General features: G+C 39.8%; 1 protein-coding gene across 1 annotated transcript in view; it reads right to left on the minus strand.

Annotated features, from left to right (window-relative positions):
- Positions 1-10,456: 10,456 nt before the first annotated feature.
- The window catches only part of NSL1 (NSL1 component of MIS12 kinetochore complex), a 38,255-nt gene continuing 36,670 nt past the window's right edge, over positions 10,457-12,041 (minus strand). The window contains exon 6 of the mRNA XM_004275266.3: positions 10,457-11,997. Within this exon, the coding sequence (XP_004275314.1) occupies positions 11,719-11,997 (279 nt within the window). The 3' untranslated portion in view covers positions 10,457-11,718. The remainder of the gene's footprint in view (positions 11,998-12,041) is intronic.

Raw genomic sequence — 12,041 nt, forward strand, 5'->3', positions numbered from 1 at the left:
AAGGCAAAAGGCCAGGTCACTCAGTGCCACCTGGACTATTAGCTTTTACTGGAATTGAGATCGGAAAACGTTGGAGGCTTTTGAACAGAGGTATGACACGATCTGACTTAAGTTTTTACAGGATCTCTTTGGGCACTGTGTTAAGAACAGACTGAAAGGAGCAGGGAAGAAAAAGGAAGTGATGGCAACAATCCAGGAGAGCGTGGATGAGGGCTTGGAAGATGTTGAGAGTGGGGGAGGCTGAGCCTAATTTGCCAGGAAGTCAGTGAGCATAAGCTTCAAGGCTCCTCACTTGGACAGGTTCCTTTCAAGGCCCAGAAGGGGCCCTGGTAATGTGTTCACATGGTGATAGGTTGCAATAAAATTTGCAAAACTGGGGTATTTCAACCACAAATGGTTAAGACCACTGTCTCTTTTCCACCCCAACTTCCCCTCAGTCCCCTCAAGTCTGGTGGTATTGAAGTGGCTGTGGGCATTTGGGGGAAGGTTTAATCAGAGACATATTTTTATATTGGGATACAGGGATGTGGTTTGCAGTCACTTCTGTCAAGTCCTATTATTGCTTACTGTATGGCTTCCAGGAATATTCCTACTGCGCTCCATGCTAACTTACCTGACAAGGTATGTTGTACTGAGACAGGAACATTCCTACACTGCCAGGCACCAAACTTATGTCAGTGGTGGAAGAGAAACAAGGTTTGAAGTGTACAGCCCCAGAAGCTAATCTCTGAAAATTCTTCAGATCATCACACGTGTAGAATGGTAAGCAGAAGATTCAGCTTTTGTTTATGTCTAGTCAAAATAGCATTCTCTCCTGCCAGGAATGAAATCAACCATACAGCTTATACAATAATAAATGTACCATAAGGGATTTTTTTCTTTGTTAATGGGAGTGATATATTTGATAAAGCTTGAATATGACATTTTAACTGCTATTTGGAAATATCTTCTGGAACATTTTCAATACAAGAGAGTACAGGGACTTCCCTGGTGGTCCAGCGGTTAAGACCTGGCCTTCCAATGCAGGAGGTGCAGGTTTAATCCCTGGTCAGGGAGCTAAGACACCACATGTGTCACTGCCAAAAAACCAAAACGTAAAACAGAATCAGTGTTGTAACAAATTCAATAAAGACTTTAAAAATGGTCCACATCAAAAAAAAAAAAATCTTAAAAAAAAAAAGAGTACAGACTTCTGATTTTTTCCTTATAGGGAGGACACTATTCTTTCTCATCTCTAAATTCATTTATGTATAGGGTGGGGAGTTAGATGAAAGAGGTGAGGGGAATAAGAGGTACAAACTTCCAATTATAAAGTAAACAAGTCACGGGGAGGTAACTTATAGCATAAGGAATATATACAACGATACTGTAATAACTTTGTGTGGTGTCAGATGGTTACTAGACTTATCATGATCATTTTGTAATGTATTTAAACGGCAAATCACTATGTTGTACACCAAAACTCACATAATATTGTATATCAACTATATTTCAATCAAAATAAATAAATAATTTTAAAAGTCAATTCATTTATGTATTAAAGAATTGAGAGAAAAAGATACATAAAATTAGTGAAATGTAAAAAAGAGTTAAAGATAAGTAATTAAAATCAATAGAAATTTTTCTGACATCAATACGCAAATAATAACAACACATTTCAGATTATACTGCAAGCAGTAGTTCATTCAGAGGAAAAGATAATGCCAAATGGAATCAATGAACAGGCCCTTGGATTGTCTGATGATCCAATAATGAGGTAGAGTACAGTATACAATCACAAAGGAGAAACATTTACAATTCTTGCTGCTCTCATGTGAAATATTGACATTGATAAGGAAAATATGCCAGTACAATGAGGACATCGGTAACAAACTGGTTAATGAATGTCATCAGTTCTAAGAATATTTAAGATGAATCAATGGAAAAGAAACATGAAATGTCCTGAAATATTACAACTCACACATTGACAAATTTAGAGGTTTTTCCAAATCTGACAAAAATTCTAAAAAATTATATGACAATTACCAGTAACTTGCTGTGAGGCTGAAAGAAATTATCTGAATATTTTTAAATCAAATTTTTATCCATCACATGGAAGGACTGAATTATCTTTCTGGTCTATAGAAAATGATATTACAGGAGCATTGTCTTATGAAAAGAACAAAAAATGTGCACTTAAAAGGTGAGAAAAAAGTATTATAAAGGTATGTCAGGAAGGTAATTAATAAAAATATGGTATTTTTCTTAATTTTTCTGATATTTTTGGTATTTGTCAGTTTTTTACATTTGTAATTTGTTGTAGGTTTTTTGTTTGTTTGTTTTGTTTTGTTTTTCAGAATAAGAGAATTACTTTCCTAATTACAACCTTGCTCGTCAACACTGTGGAAGAGGTAGGCAGGTAGTTGGCACCTAATAGTCAGCCAGCTAACTTTATAACCTTTAATATATATATTTTTTTCTGGTCATACATGATAGTAAAATCTAGAATCAATTGGAAAGCATATAGAAGAAAAAGACTCTGGGCTTCCCTGGTGGCGCAGTGGTTGAGAGTCCGCCTGCCGATGCTGGGGACACAGGTTCGTGCCCTGGTCCGCGAAGATCCCACATGCTGCGGAGCGGCTGGGCCCGTGAGCCATGGCCACTGAGCCTGCGCGTCCGGAGCCTGTGCTCCGCAACGGGAGAGGCCACAAGAGTGAGAGAACGGCTTACCGCCCACCCCAGCCCCTGCCGCCACCAAAAAAAAAAAAAACCCAAACCTTAAAAAATAAAAAAAATTAAAATATGTTGCTTTAAACAATTTTATAATTCATTCTATTAATGGCCTTTCACTCGATTTTGCTGCACTGTAACATCATGGGTTGGTTTAAACAATTTTTTCAAATCATATTTAAAGGGAGATATGAAAGAGAAAAGGGGTTGTGTTGGGGGAAAAAATGATTTCTGAGAATTCTGAGGCTTTGATCTATGTATTAAATAGTGAAGGGAACCACAGGCTTATCTGCACATCTCGTAAGCCATTCGAGGAAATCTCTGGAGAGTGTGACACCCTCACAGATAACACGGAGTAAACTTGATCATGGTCCCTTTGATGCCACATCTTGTCTTGTTCCTCCTCTGTTTCCTCCCTCTCTGATCCGACAACAGCTGGGAGGCAGGAAGTGGGGTCCAGGGCAGAGCCCCCAGCAGATTAAGTCCTATATTTCAGGGAGGGCAAGCCTGGGAGTGTTGGAAGTCGGGGGTGGAGTGGCCACAGAGTCCATCACCCAGGCAGAGAGAACACAATATTGATTTATGTTTGTTTGGGGTTTTTTTAATTAATTAATTTTATTTATTTTTGGCTGCGTTGTGTCTTCGTTGCTGCGCGCGGGCTTTCTCTAGTTGTGGCAAGCGGGGGCTACTCTTCATTGCGGTGCCTGCAGGCTTCTCACTGCGGTGGCTTCTCCTGCTGTGGAGCGCAGGCTCTAGGCGCGCGGGCTCATTAGTTGTGGCACGTGGGCTTCGTTGCTCCGCGGCATATGGGATCTTCCCGGACCAGGGCTCGAACCCGTGTCCCCTGCATTGGCAGGCGGATTCTTAACCACTGTGCCACCAGGGAAGTCCCTTGATTTATGTTTTTGAACTTTGTTCCTTTTGAGTGTGAAAGACAAATGAAGCGAGGATTCGTTTAAGGAGTATTTCTGGAGAAGCAATCATTTGTTAAATCTGAAAAATTCCTTTAAAAGAGGAATTCTTGGATTGGTCTTATAACAAACGGAAATCGCAGAAAGTATTAAGATTTGCCAGTAAATTACAGGAATTTCTTAGTGCTACATCTTAAGTTTTCGAAACCAGACAAAACAATTGCTTGCAAGCAGCTAATTCCACATAAGTCTCAAAACACATGAGTTTTAACCTCATCTTCCCTCTGGGAGCCTGGAAACCTAGCAACAGTGCAAGTCCCATCCCCCCACCCCACTGCTGGCCCTTTCCTTCGGCTCCTTTTTGTCACCCCATTGAATTCCCAGCTGCCACTGATGTCTCCCGTGACCAATGGCAGATTGCTTGTGGGCAGGGTCTGTGCCTTGGTTTACACGTGTCTAATACCTCTTAGCACACTGAGTATTTGTAGAATAAAAGAAGGAGTGATTGTGAAAAATGATTTTGAAATGGTTTGGAATGTGATTGGGAAAGATGATAAGGCTCTGGAGCTGGGAGGTGTGGGATGGCACAGAGGTGTCCTACAAGTTGGTCAAATGTTATTACTCTACCCTGTCATTCCCTAATTTCCACACCCTCACAGGATCAGAAGTGGGCAGCAGACGTGACATATGTCAAGTATGACAAATCAGAGAGAATTCATACCCACACTTATTTGAACCTTCTTCCCACCACATTATTTTCAACAGGGAAGGAAATGAATCAAGATATGCAGGTCAAAGCCTCCTCTCTTCTTTTTCCCACCTACACTTCTGGTGGAGATGCTCAGGTGTTAAATGCCTCAAAAGAAAAGGAGCTTCAAATGTAGGAACAAAGGAACTCTAACCTGGGAAAAGTCACTGAACCAGCTGGTGCTGCAAAGGGCAGGGATGGGGGGATCCAGGCGCTGTTGAGGTGATGCAGGCAGCAAGAGCCCTGAAGGGCGAGGGTAACCACTGGCTGCTTCAAGGAGGAACTAAACCTCAGAAGAGTCTGAAGGAACCAAAAGAATGAAATGCCCAAGTCTCAGATACTTACGGACTGGTGAAGGGGATTCCCATCCAGGCGACGCCAGGAGCAGAAATGGACAGAAAGCTCCAGTGCCATTGTGGCGGAAGATGTGGGCCACAGAGCCACATATGCAGGCAACAACGGAGGCCTTAAAACCCATGACTAGGTATGAGCTCAAAGGCATGGGAGACAGTCTCTGAAATGAAGCTAGTCAAGGTGATAATACAGTCGGCGTGAGCCTTCAACAGTCACAGGTATCGGCTGGAGCAGTAGACCCAGAGGAGTCAGCTTTTCTTACCTGGCTCTCCCAGGCCACCTAGTAGCTAAAGGAAATGAGGGCCAGAGGGCAAATATATCCGCTGGCACCAGGGAGTCAGTCTGAGGGGTGTGTATGCCCTCCTCTGCTCTGACATCCTCAGGGCTACAGGGATTAGACTTCAATGGTAGTAGCCAGAAGACTCCAGAGTTCTCATTCATGGAAGCTTCCCAGTGATTTGCCCTCAGGACTTTAAATCCCCCAGCCACGCACCTACTCCCCACTCCACTCCCCTGCCTCCCGCTAGGAAGACTGTCTTCTAAACTCAATTAATAAAGAATATGAATACCACAGGTCACTAATGCCTGAGATTGTGATATAGGGAAACTGAAAAGTTAGAAATTTGCAATATGAAATCATTCATTCATTCATTCAACTAATATTAGTGGAGAGCCCACGGGGTACAAACAACTTAGGGATACAGCAATGAATTATAGGAGGACTCTTCAACCCTGAAGCTTCAAATGAATATAGTATTAATTTCTCCAAATCCTTTCATATAAAATCTCCACTAACCTATTAGTGGTTCTCTAGAAAGATTTTTTTTTCTTCATTTTTGTACAGAGAGGCTTGATAATAGAATCTGTTTGCAAAACAAATGGTCAGGGAGCAGGGGGCAGGGGGTAACTCCAAAGAAACCAAAACGAACAGCTAAAAACAGTCTTATCTGAAATATACTGAGATAATGGAACTGAAACAGCTGAAAGAGCCTCTGGGGTACAATTTGTTTCTTAATTCTCAATGACAGGAAGAAGAGTCATTGAGAATTAAGACAATTCATATTCACTTGCATTTGTGTTACAGTTTTTAAATCATTTAAAAATCAAATCTATTTTCATGCAAGTATTATATGCACATAATTTAAAGAATCAAATCTATAAGGGTTATAACAAAAAATATCAGTCCCTTGGCCCACTTTTCCCACTTAGATTCATCCACAGTTAGCTACTTCCATTCTTTTAGCTGTGTTTTTCTGGCATTTACTGAATAATATCCATCTCCGGCTATCTCTTGAGTCGGCTATTTTAGACACTTTGCACTGACGAAGATTTCACTCCCCAACGTTCCCACTTCGTGGCTGATATTCAGATGGTCAGAGTTACAACCATATGGGTTGTTTCAGCACTGAAAAATGAACTTCTGTACTGGTTGGTACAGAAGCTTCCTCAGCATCCTATCCCTGTCACCCTGGCTGCTCCAGTTCCCATCCTGGGAAACCCTGGACTTCCCCAGGACCCAGCAGATAAGCGGGCATTCCAGATCCCCTGCTCCAGTGTTTTGACCACTGTCTGTTCTGAATGTCCAGTACTCATGCTGTACTCATTGTTAATTCCTAATCTTCTTGCCCTCCCAATATAACTGTCTTGATTTTTTATTGAGTTCAGATTTGGAGTATACATTATTATGCCTATATAAATATTATTCACTGTGGAGCCAACTATTACTACATTTCTTTTCTTGTGTAACTTTCTGCTTTTATTGTAGTGAATAATTGCCTGATATTTGTCTCTTTGAACATCTGAATACTATAAAATACCTCTTCTGTAAAATTTTCCATGTTGTCAGTTATATTTTCTCCTCCCAAAAATATCTCTTTTGGAGTCTGACATGTTCATATTCCAACCTGGTCTGACTGGACTCTTCTCGAGATCTGCTGAACAGTGTCCTGTGGACTTGAATTGGCTGCTATCTTGTAGCCTCTCTTTCCTAGATCCCATGGGTTTCTTCTTTGGTTTACCCTTTGTAGTGGTGCACATCCTCTAGAAGTGTCCCCAAACAGGATGCTTTGGAAGTAATTTTTTTCTTTTCTTTTCTTTTTTAAGATTTTCCATGTCTGGGAAAGGCTTTTAGCTAACCTCACACTTAATTGTTTGGCTGGGTATAGAGTCCTAGGTTGCCAATCACTTATACTGAGAATTTCCAGATTGTATTGCTCCAGGGACTTCTAGATTCAGGATTGTTATTTAGTGGTTTGATGCCATTCCAATTCCCTTTTCTTTATGATCTTTTTCCTCTCGCGGAAGCTTTTAGGAACTTCTCTTTATCTAACATTTCTCAGTTATGTGCCTTGGTGGGTGTGAGTTTGTTTTTTGTTTCTTGTCTTTTTTCATTCCTTGTATCGAATACTCAGCTTTCATCCTCTGGAGTCTTGGTATCTGGGAATGTTTCTTGTATTATTCTTATTTCTTCACTCTCTTTTTGAGATATACTTCACGTACCACACAATTCACCCACTTAAACTATACAGTTCAATGGGTTTTATCATTCCAGATGATTCCAAGTCTTATCATTCCAAGTCTTATCATTCCAGAGCAGAATTTCATTTTGCCCATTTTTTTGTACTGAGTTTCACCCTTCTCTCCAGAGCATCTGTACTTCAGTTTTTCAGAAAACAAATTCCTTTGGCGAAGATTAATTACTGACAGTGAGTGGAGGAGATAAGGACACAATCTCATTTTCAGGCTCCTCCATCTCATCTCAGCCTTTTGTGGTGGTGTAGTGTCCTCCATTCTTCCACTGTTCAGAGATTCTGGGGGAAAACTGGATTTCTCTTATCAGTGCATCTCTCTGCAGACACTTAGGATTGATCTTCCTCTGATCTGCTAAATCATTTCTCTTTCCTCCATATACTTTCCTTCTTCATATGCTAAGGTTTGGGGCAACGTATCTCCTGGTTTCATCAAAAGATGAGTGTGTTTCTCTTTCTTTTGCTATTTTGGGATAAATGCTACAAAAGGAGGAAAATGGATTCAATGGATTTCCACTTCCTTTTCCCTCATTTTCTGAAATTAATGGCTCCTCATCACCAATTCTAAGAAGTACAAAATTCTTAAGAGCTGATCCTGCTTCTTTCTTCGGGTTCACCTGTAGCAAGCCTCTTTAAACAAGACCCACATAGAGACACTTACCTGATGGTCCTCCAGTACACAACGCTCCGTCACAACCACCTGCTTTGTTAAATTCTCTCAGGCTGCCAGGAATCTTCCTCCCTGATTATTCGCCTAAAATATTCAAGACTGTTCAAATGTCACCTCCTCCACAAAGACTTCCATGACTTCTCACCAAAGTTCCCTCCACACACATTTATATAGCAGTTGCTGCACTGCACGATCATTGTTCACATGCTTGTTCTCCTCACTAGAATATGAGATTCTTGAAGACAAGTTTTATCCTATGGGTGTTTTCACTTCCTTTGTCAAACCAAGTAATAATAATGCTTATGGAATGCTTACTATGTATACTACGCACCAAGTACTAGTCTAAGGACTTTATATTATGAACTCATTTCCTTCCCATAATAACACTATAAGGTGGGTTTTATCATCACACCCATGTTACATATGAGAACACTGCAGTGCAGAGAGGTTAAGCAACTTGTCCAATTCTATCTAATAACAGGAGAGCAGAAATCTGAATGCAGATGATCTGGCTGAGAGACTATGCTCTGAACCTCTCTGACTTTTGAACTGAGTAGTGACTAACAGGAATCTGCTGAATGGATTAATGAATGAATGAAGGTGTGTAGGGAAAAACCAAGGCTTTCAATAGAAGTCAAACAAGCTCATTCTTAGAGATAGCTACATTCTGAAGCAAATTAAAAGTGTGATGTCATTGGCTTTGTTCTCTATGCAGCCCAAGCCATAAAGACCCAGAGAAAGAGGTCTAGGAAAAGATTTCTCTTATCTAGTGTTATGGACTAAATGTTTGCTTCCCCTCAAAATCCATAGGTTGAAGCCCTAACCCTGCCCCCACCCTGCCCCCAGTGTAGCTGTATTTGGAGTTGGGGCCTCTAAGGAAGTAATTAAGGTCAAATGAGGTTATATGGGTGCAACCATGATCTAATAAGATTAACGTCCTTATAAGAAAAGACACCAACATCCCCCAACCCCCAATGCATGCACGATGGAAGAGAAACCTCACCAGAAACCGAATTTGCCTTGATCATGGACTTCAAGCCTCCAGAACTGTGAGACATTAAATTTCTGTTGTTTAGGCCACCCAGTCTGTGGTATTTTGTTATAGCAACTCAAACCAACTAATACAGTTTCTAATGTCTGAAGTTTGGAAAACACAGATATTCTTTCAGTGTTTTCAGAAACCAGCTGCTTTAACAGTGTTCTCTCTCCAGTGGAACTGGATTTAAACTTCCTGTGTTGTGTTTTTTTGTTTGTTTGGCTTTGGTTTTTGTTGAAAGGAAATTTTAAGACTCCATCCAATCCAGCCTTCTTTTTACCATAGGTAGGTCAATATTTGATTTTCTATTCCTTCCTTCAACATTCCCTGCAACTATAAACTTTCTGGACTTTTATCACCTTAGCTTAGCTTAGTTCTTGGTCTATGCAGAAACTCAAATTTCTCTTCTTAAAAATGTATATTATCAATATTATTACTGATATCAGCCATGTTTATCTTAGTTAATAATGCTAATATATTTTCTTTCCTAATGGTATTTCATTTGTAACTCTGCTATAACTGTGGAGTGAAAGTTGGGGCTCTCTGAAAGATTTCAAGTTTCAGGGACTTCCCTGGCAGTCCAGTGGTTAAGACTTTGTGCTTCTAATGCAGGGGGTGTGGGTTCGATTCCCACCCCCCCCAAAAAAAAGTTTCAGCTGCCTGAGCACTTTAAAAACAATAAAACTTTTTTTTAATTACAAAAATTTCCAGACCCAGGAGTAGAAAGATTAGAGCCTCACACAGATCCAACATTAACAAGATTTTTGTCACACTTGCTTAATCTATTCCTTTTCCTTTTTTTTCTTTGCTGACATATTTCAGAACAAATCTAAGACATCAAGTCATTAAACTCTATGTATCTCAATATGAATCTCTTAAAAAAGGGAGACATTTTCTTATGTAAACACATTGTAATTATCTAATCTAGGAGAATTAACAATAATTCTTTTGTCTGCATGCTTCTGAAGTGAAACTACTCATACAGAATTCTGTACTATGAAAAAGTTAGCACTGCATTTGTATAGCAATATTCTGTAGACTAAAAACAGTTTTAAAGTGAAATTTAGTATGTTCTGAAATGCAAGGTGCTGATCTACCATCTAACTAAAGCTGAGCTCAAGAAGGCCTGAGACAACTCTTAAAAACACACAGGGGCTTCCCTGGTGGCTCAGAATCTGCCTGCCAATGCAGGGGACACGGGTTTGAGCCCTGGTCGGGGAAGATCCCACATACCGTGGAGCAACTAAGCCTGTGCGGCACAACTACTGAGCCTGCGCTCTACAGCCTGCGACCCACAACTACTGAAGCCCGCGAGCCACAACTACTGAAGCCCACATGCCTAGAGCCTGTGCTCCACAAGAGAAGCCACCACAATGAGAAGCCCGCGCACCACAACGAAGAGTAGCCCTCACTCGCCGCAACTAGAGAAAGCCTGCACGCAGCAACGAAGACCCAATGCAGCCAAAAATAAATAAGTTAATTAAAAAAAAATACACAGTATAAGGTTGAAGTCTTTGTACATTATTTTAATAAAAAACACACTGCTGTGTACGAATATACAGATCTCAAGTTGTAACATTCAAATACAGAATGCGATGAAGTAGCTTTGTAAGTTTTCTTCACTGAGACAGATTTTCTGTCACATTTAGACTTTTATGATTATTAAGACATAATGAACAAGAGAAGTACGGATTTTCCAGCCTCATGATTAGTAAATTCCTCTGCAAAGGAATGAAGGTATTCAGTCATTAATAGGGAAACAGTTGGCAAATTAGATGACACTGCCTACAATGTATTAATGTAAGAGACACAATAAGAGATAAGAAACTGCAGTTAATGTTAGAAGTATAGGCAATATAGCTTTCTCAGACTTCTACCAATGATTATATACTTGATATATAAACATTCTTAAATGTAAAATAGTTCAGTATGATTGCATCTATATTTGTTCCACAATGACAATTTGTTTAATGTATTAATCTGATATATATTTTTGACCTGGAGTCATTTACAAAGAAATAATGAGAAATCCTGAAAAGAAACTTATTAGTTCCAAGTCAAATTATGTTTAAAAGTTAAGAGATCTATGGAAAACAAAAGTGTGGGTAAGAAACATTGGCTACATGCCAATTTTTATTTCTAACAGAAATTTTTACACATAATAATCATCTTCACAAAATAATCATCTTCTTTACCTTACAAAACAAAACCAAAAAATCCTAAAATTAATCCCACAAATCCAAATTAGCGGAACTTAGAGTAACAAAGTCAGAGCCAGTCTTGTCACCTGCATGCTAATTTGATAAATCAAACTGCTTTGCAGGGGTGGGGGAGGACTGCATCTGCTCCTGTGCAGAACTGATGATGACTTTCAGTCCTTAAATAATGACAACTGTCACACAGCTCTTTTTTAAAAAGAAATATGTATATCCAGGAAACCCAATGGAATATGTTACTTCTGAAATTCCATAAAAGCTATAAGGCAGCCAAGTGTTGATGGTATTCAAGGACAGTAAAAGTTTGCACTCTTAATGACCATTGACAGGCTTTGTGCCAATATTCAAACAATACGCTTTTCACTGACTATCAATGCAAAGGTGAGGAAAGAAATACAATATTACATCATACCCCAGCACAGAGCTACTATATTTGTGTAAAAGAATCACTACTTATCTGTTGTTTTAAATGAAGTCCCGTCCAGGCATTAAGCTGGAATCTAAATGTTGATAGTGCCTAATCTCAACTCCCAAGACAAAAAGAGTTTAGGTGTCAAGACTGATCCTCTTTGGCCGCAGTGGATACCATTTTCTCTGGGGGCAGTCTTTAGTTTGCTTTCTTCTCAGTACCAAGTCAGTGTCTTTCCTAGCAGAACTCTCTGCTGGTGTGGTTTCTATTTGTGCTATAAAGCTCTCAGGTTTAACATCTGGTTTCCTACAACAACCGGAAAACACTTCTTGGTGGACTCTCTGCAGCTGGATAACAGGCTGCATCTTTAAAACTTGGGAAAATCCATCTCCTTGTTCAATTAATGCAGGCAAGGACTTAAAAAACAAACAACAGTAATACTTAACATTAATCTCAGGTT

This window comes from Orcinus orca, chromosome 1 (assembly GCF_937001465.1).
Source record: "Orcinus orca chromosome 1, mOrcOrc1.1, whole genome shotgun sequence".
Lineage (NCBI taxonomy): Eukaryota > Metazoa > Chordata > Mammalia > Artiodactyla > Delphinidae > Orcinus > Orcinus orca.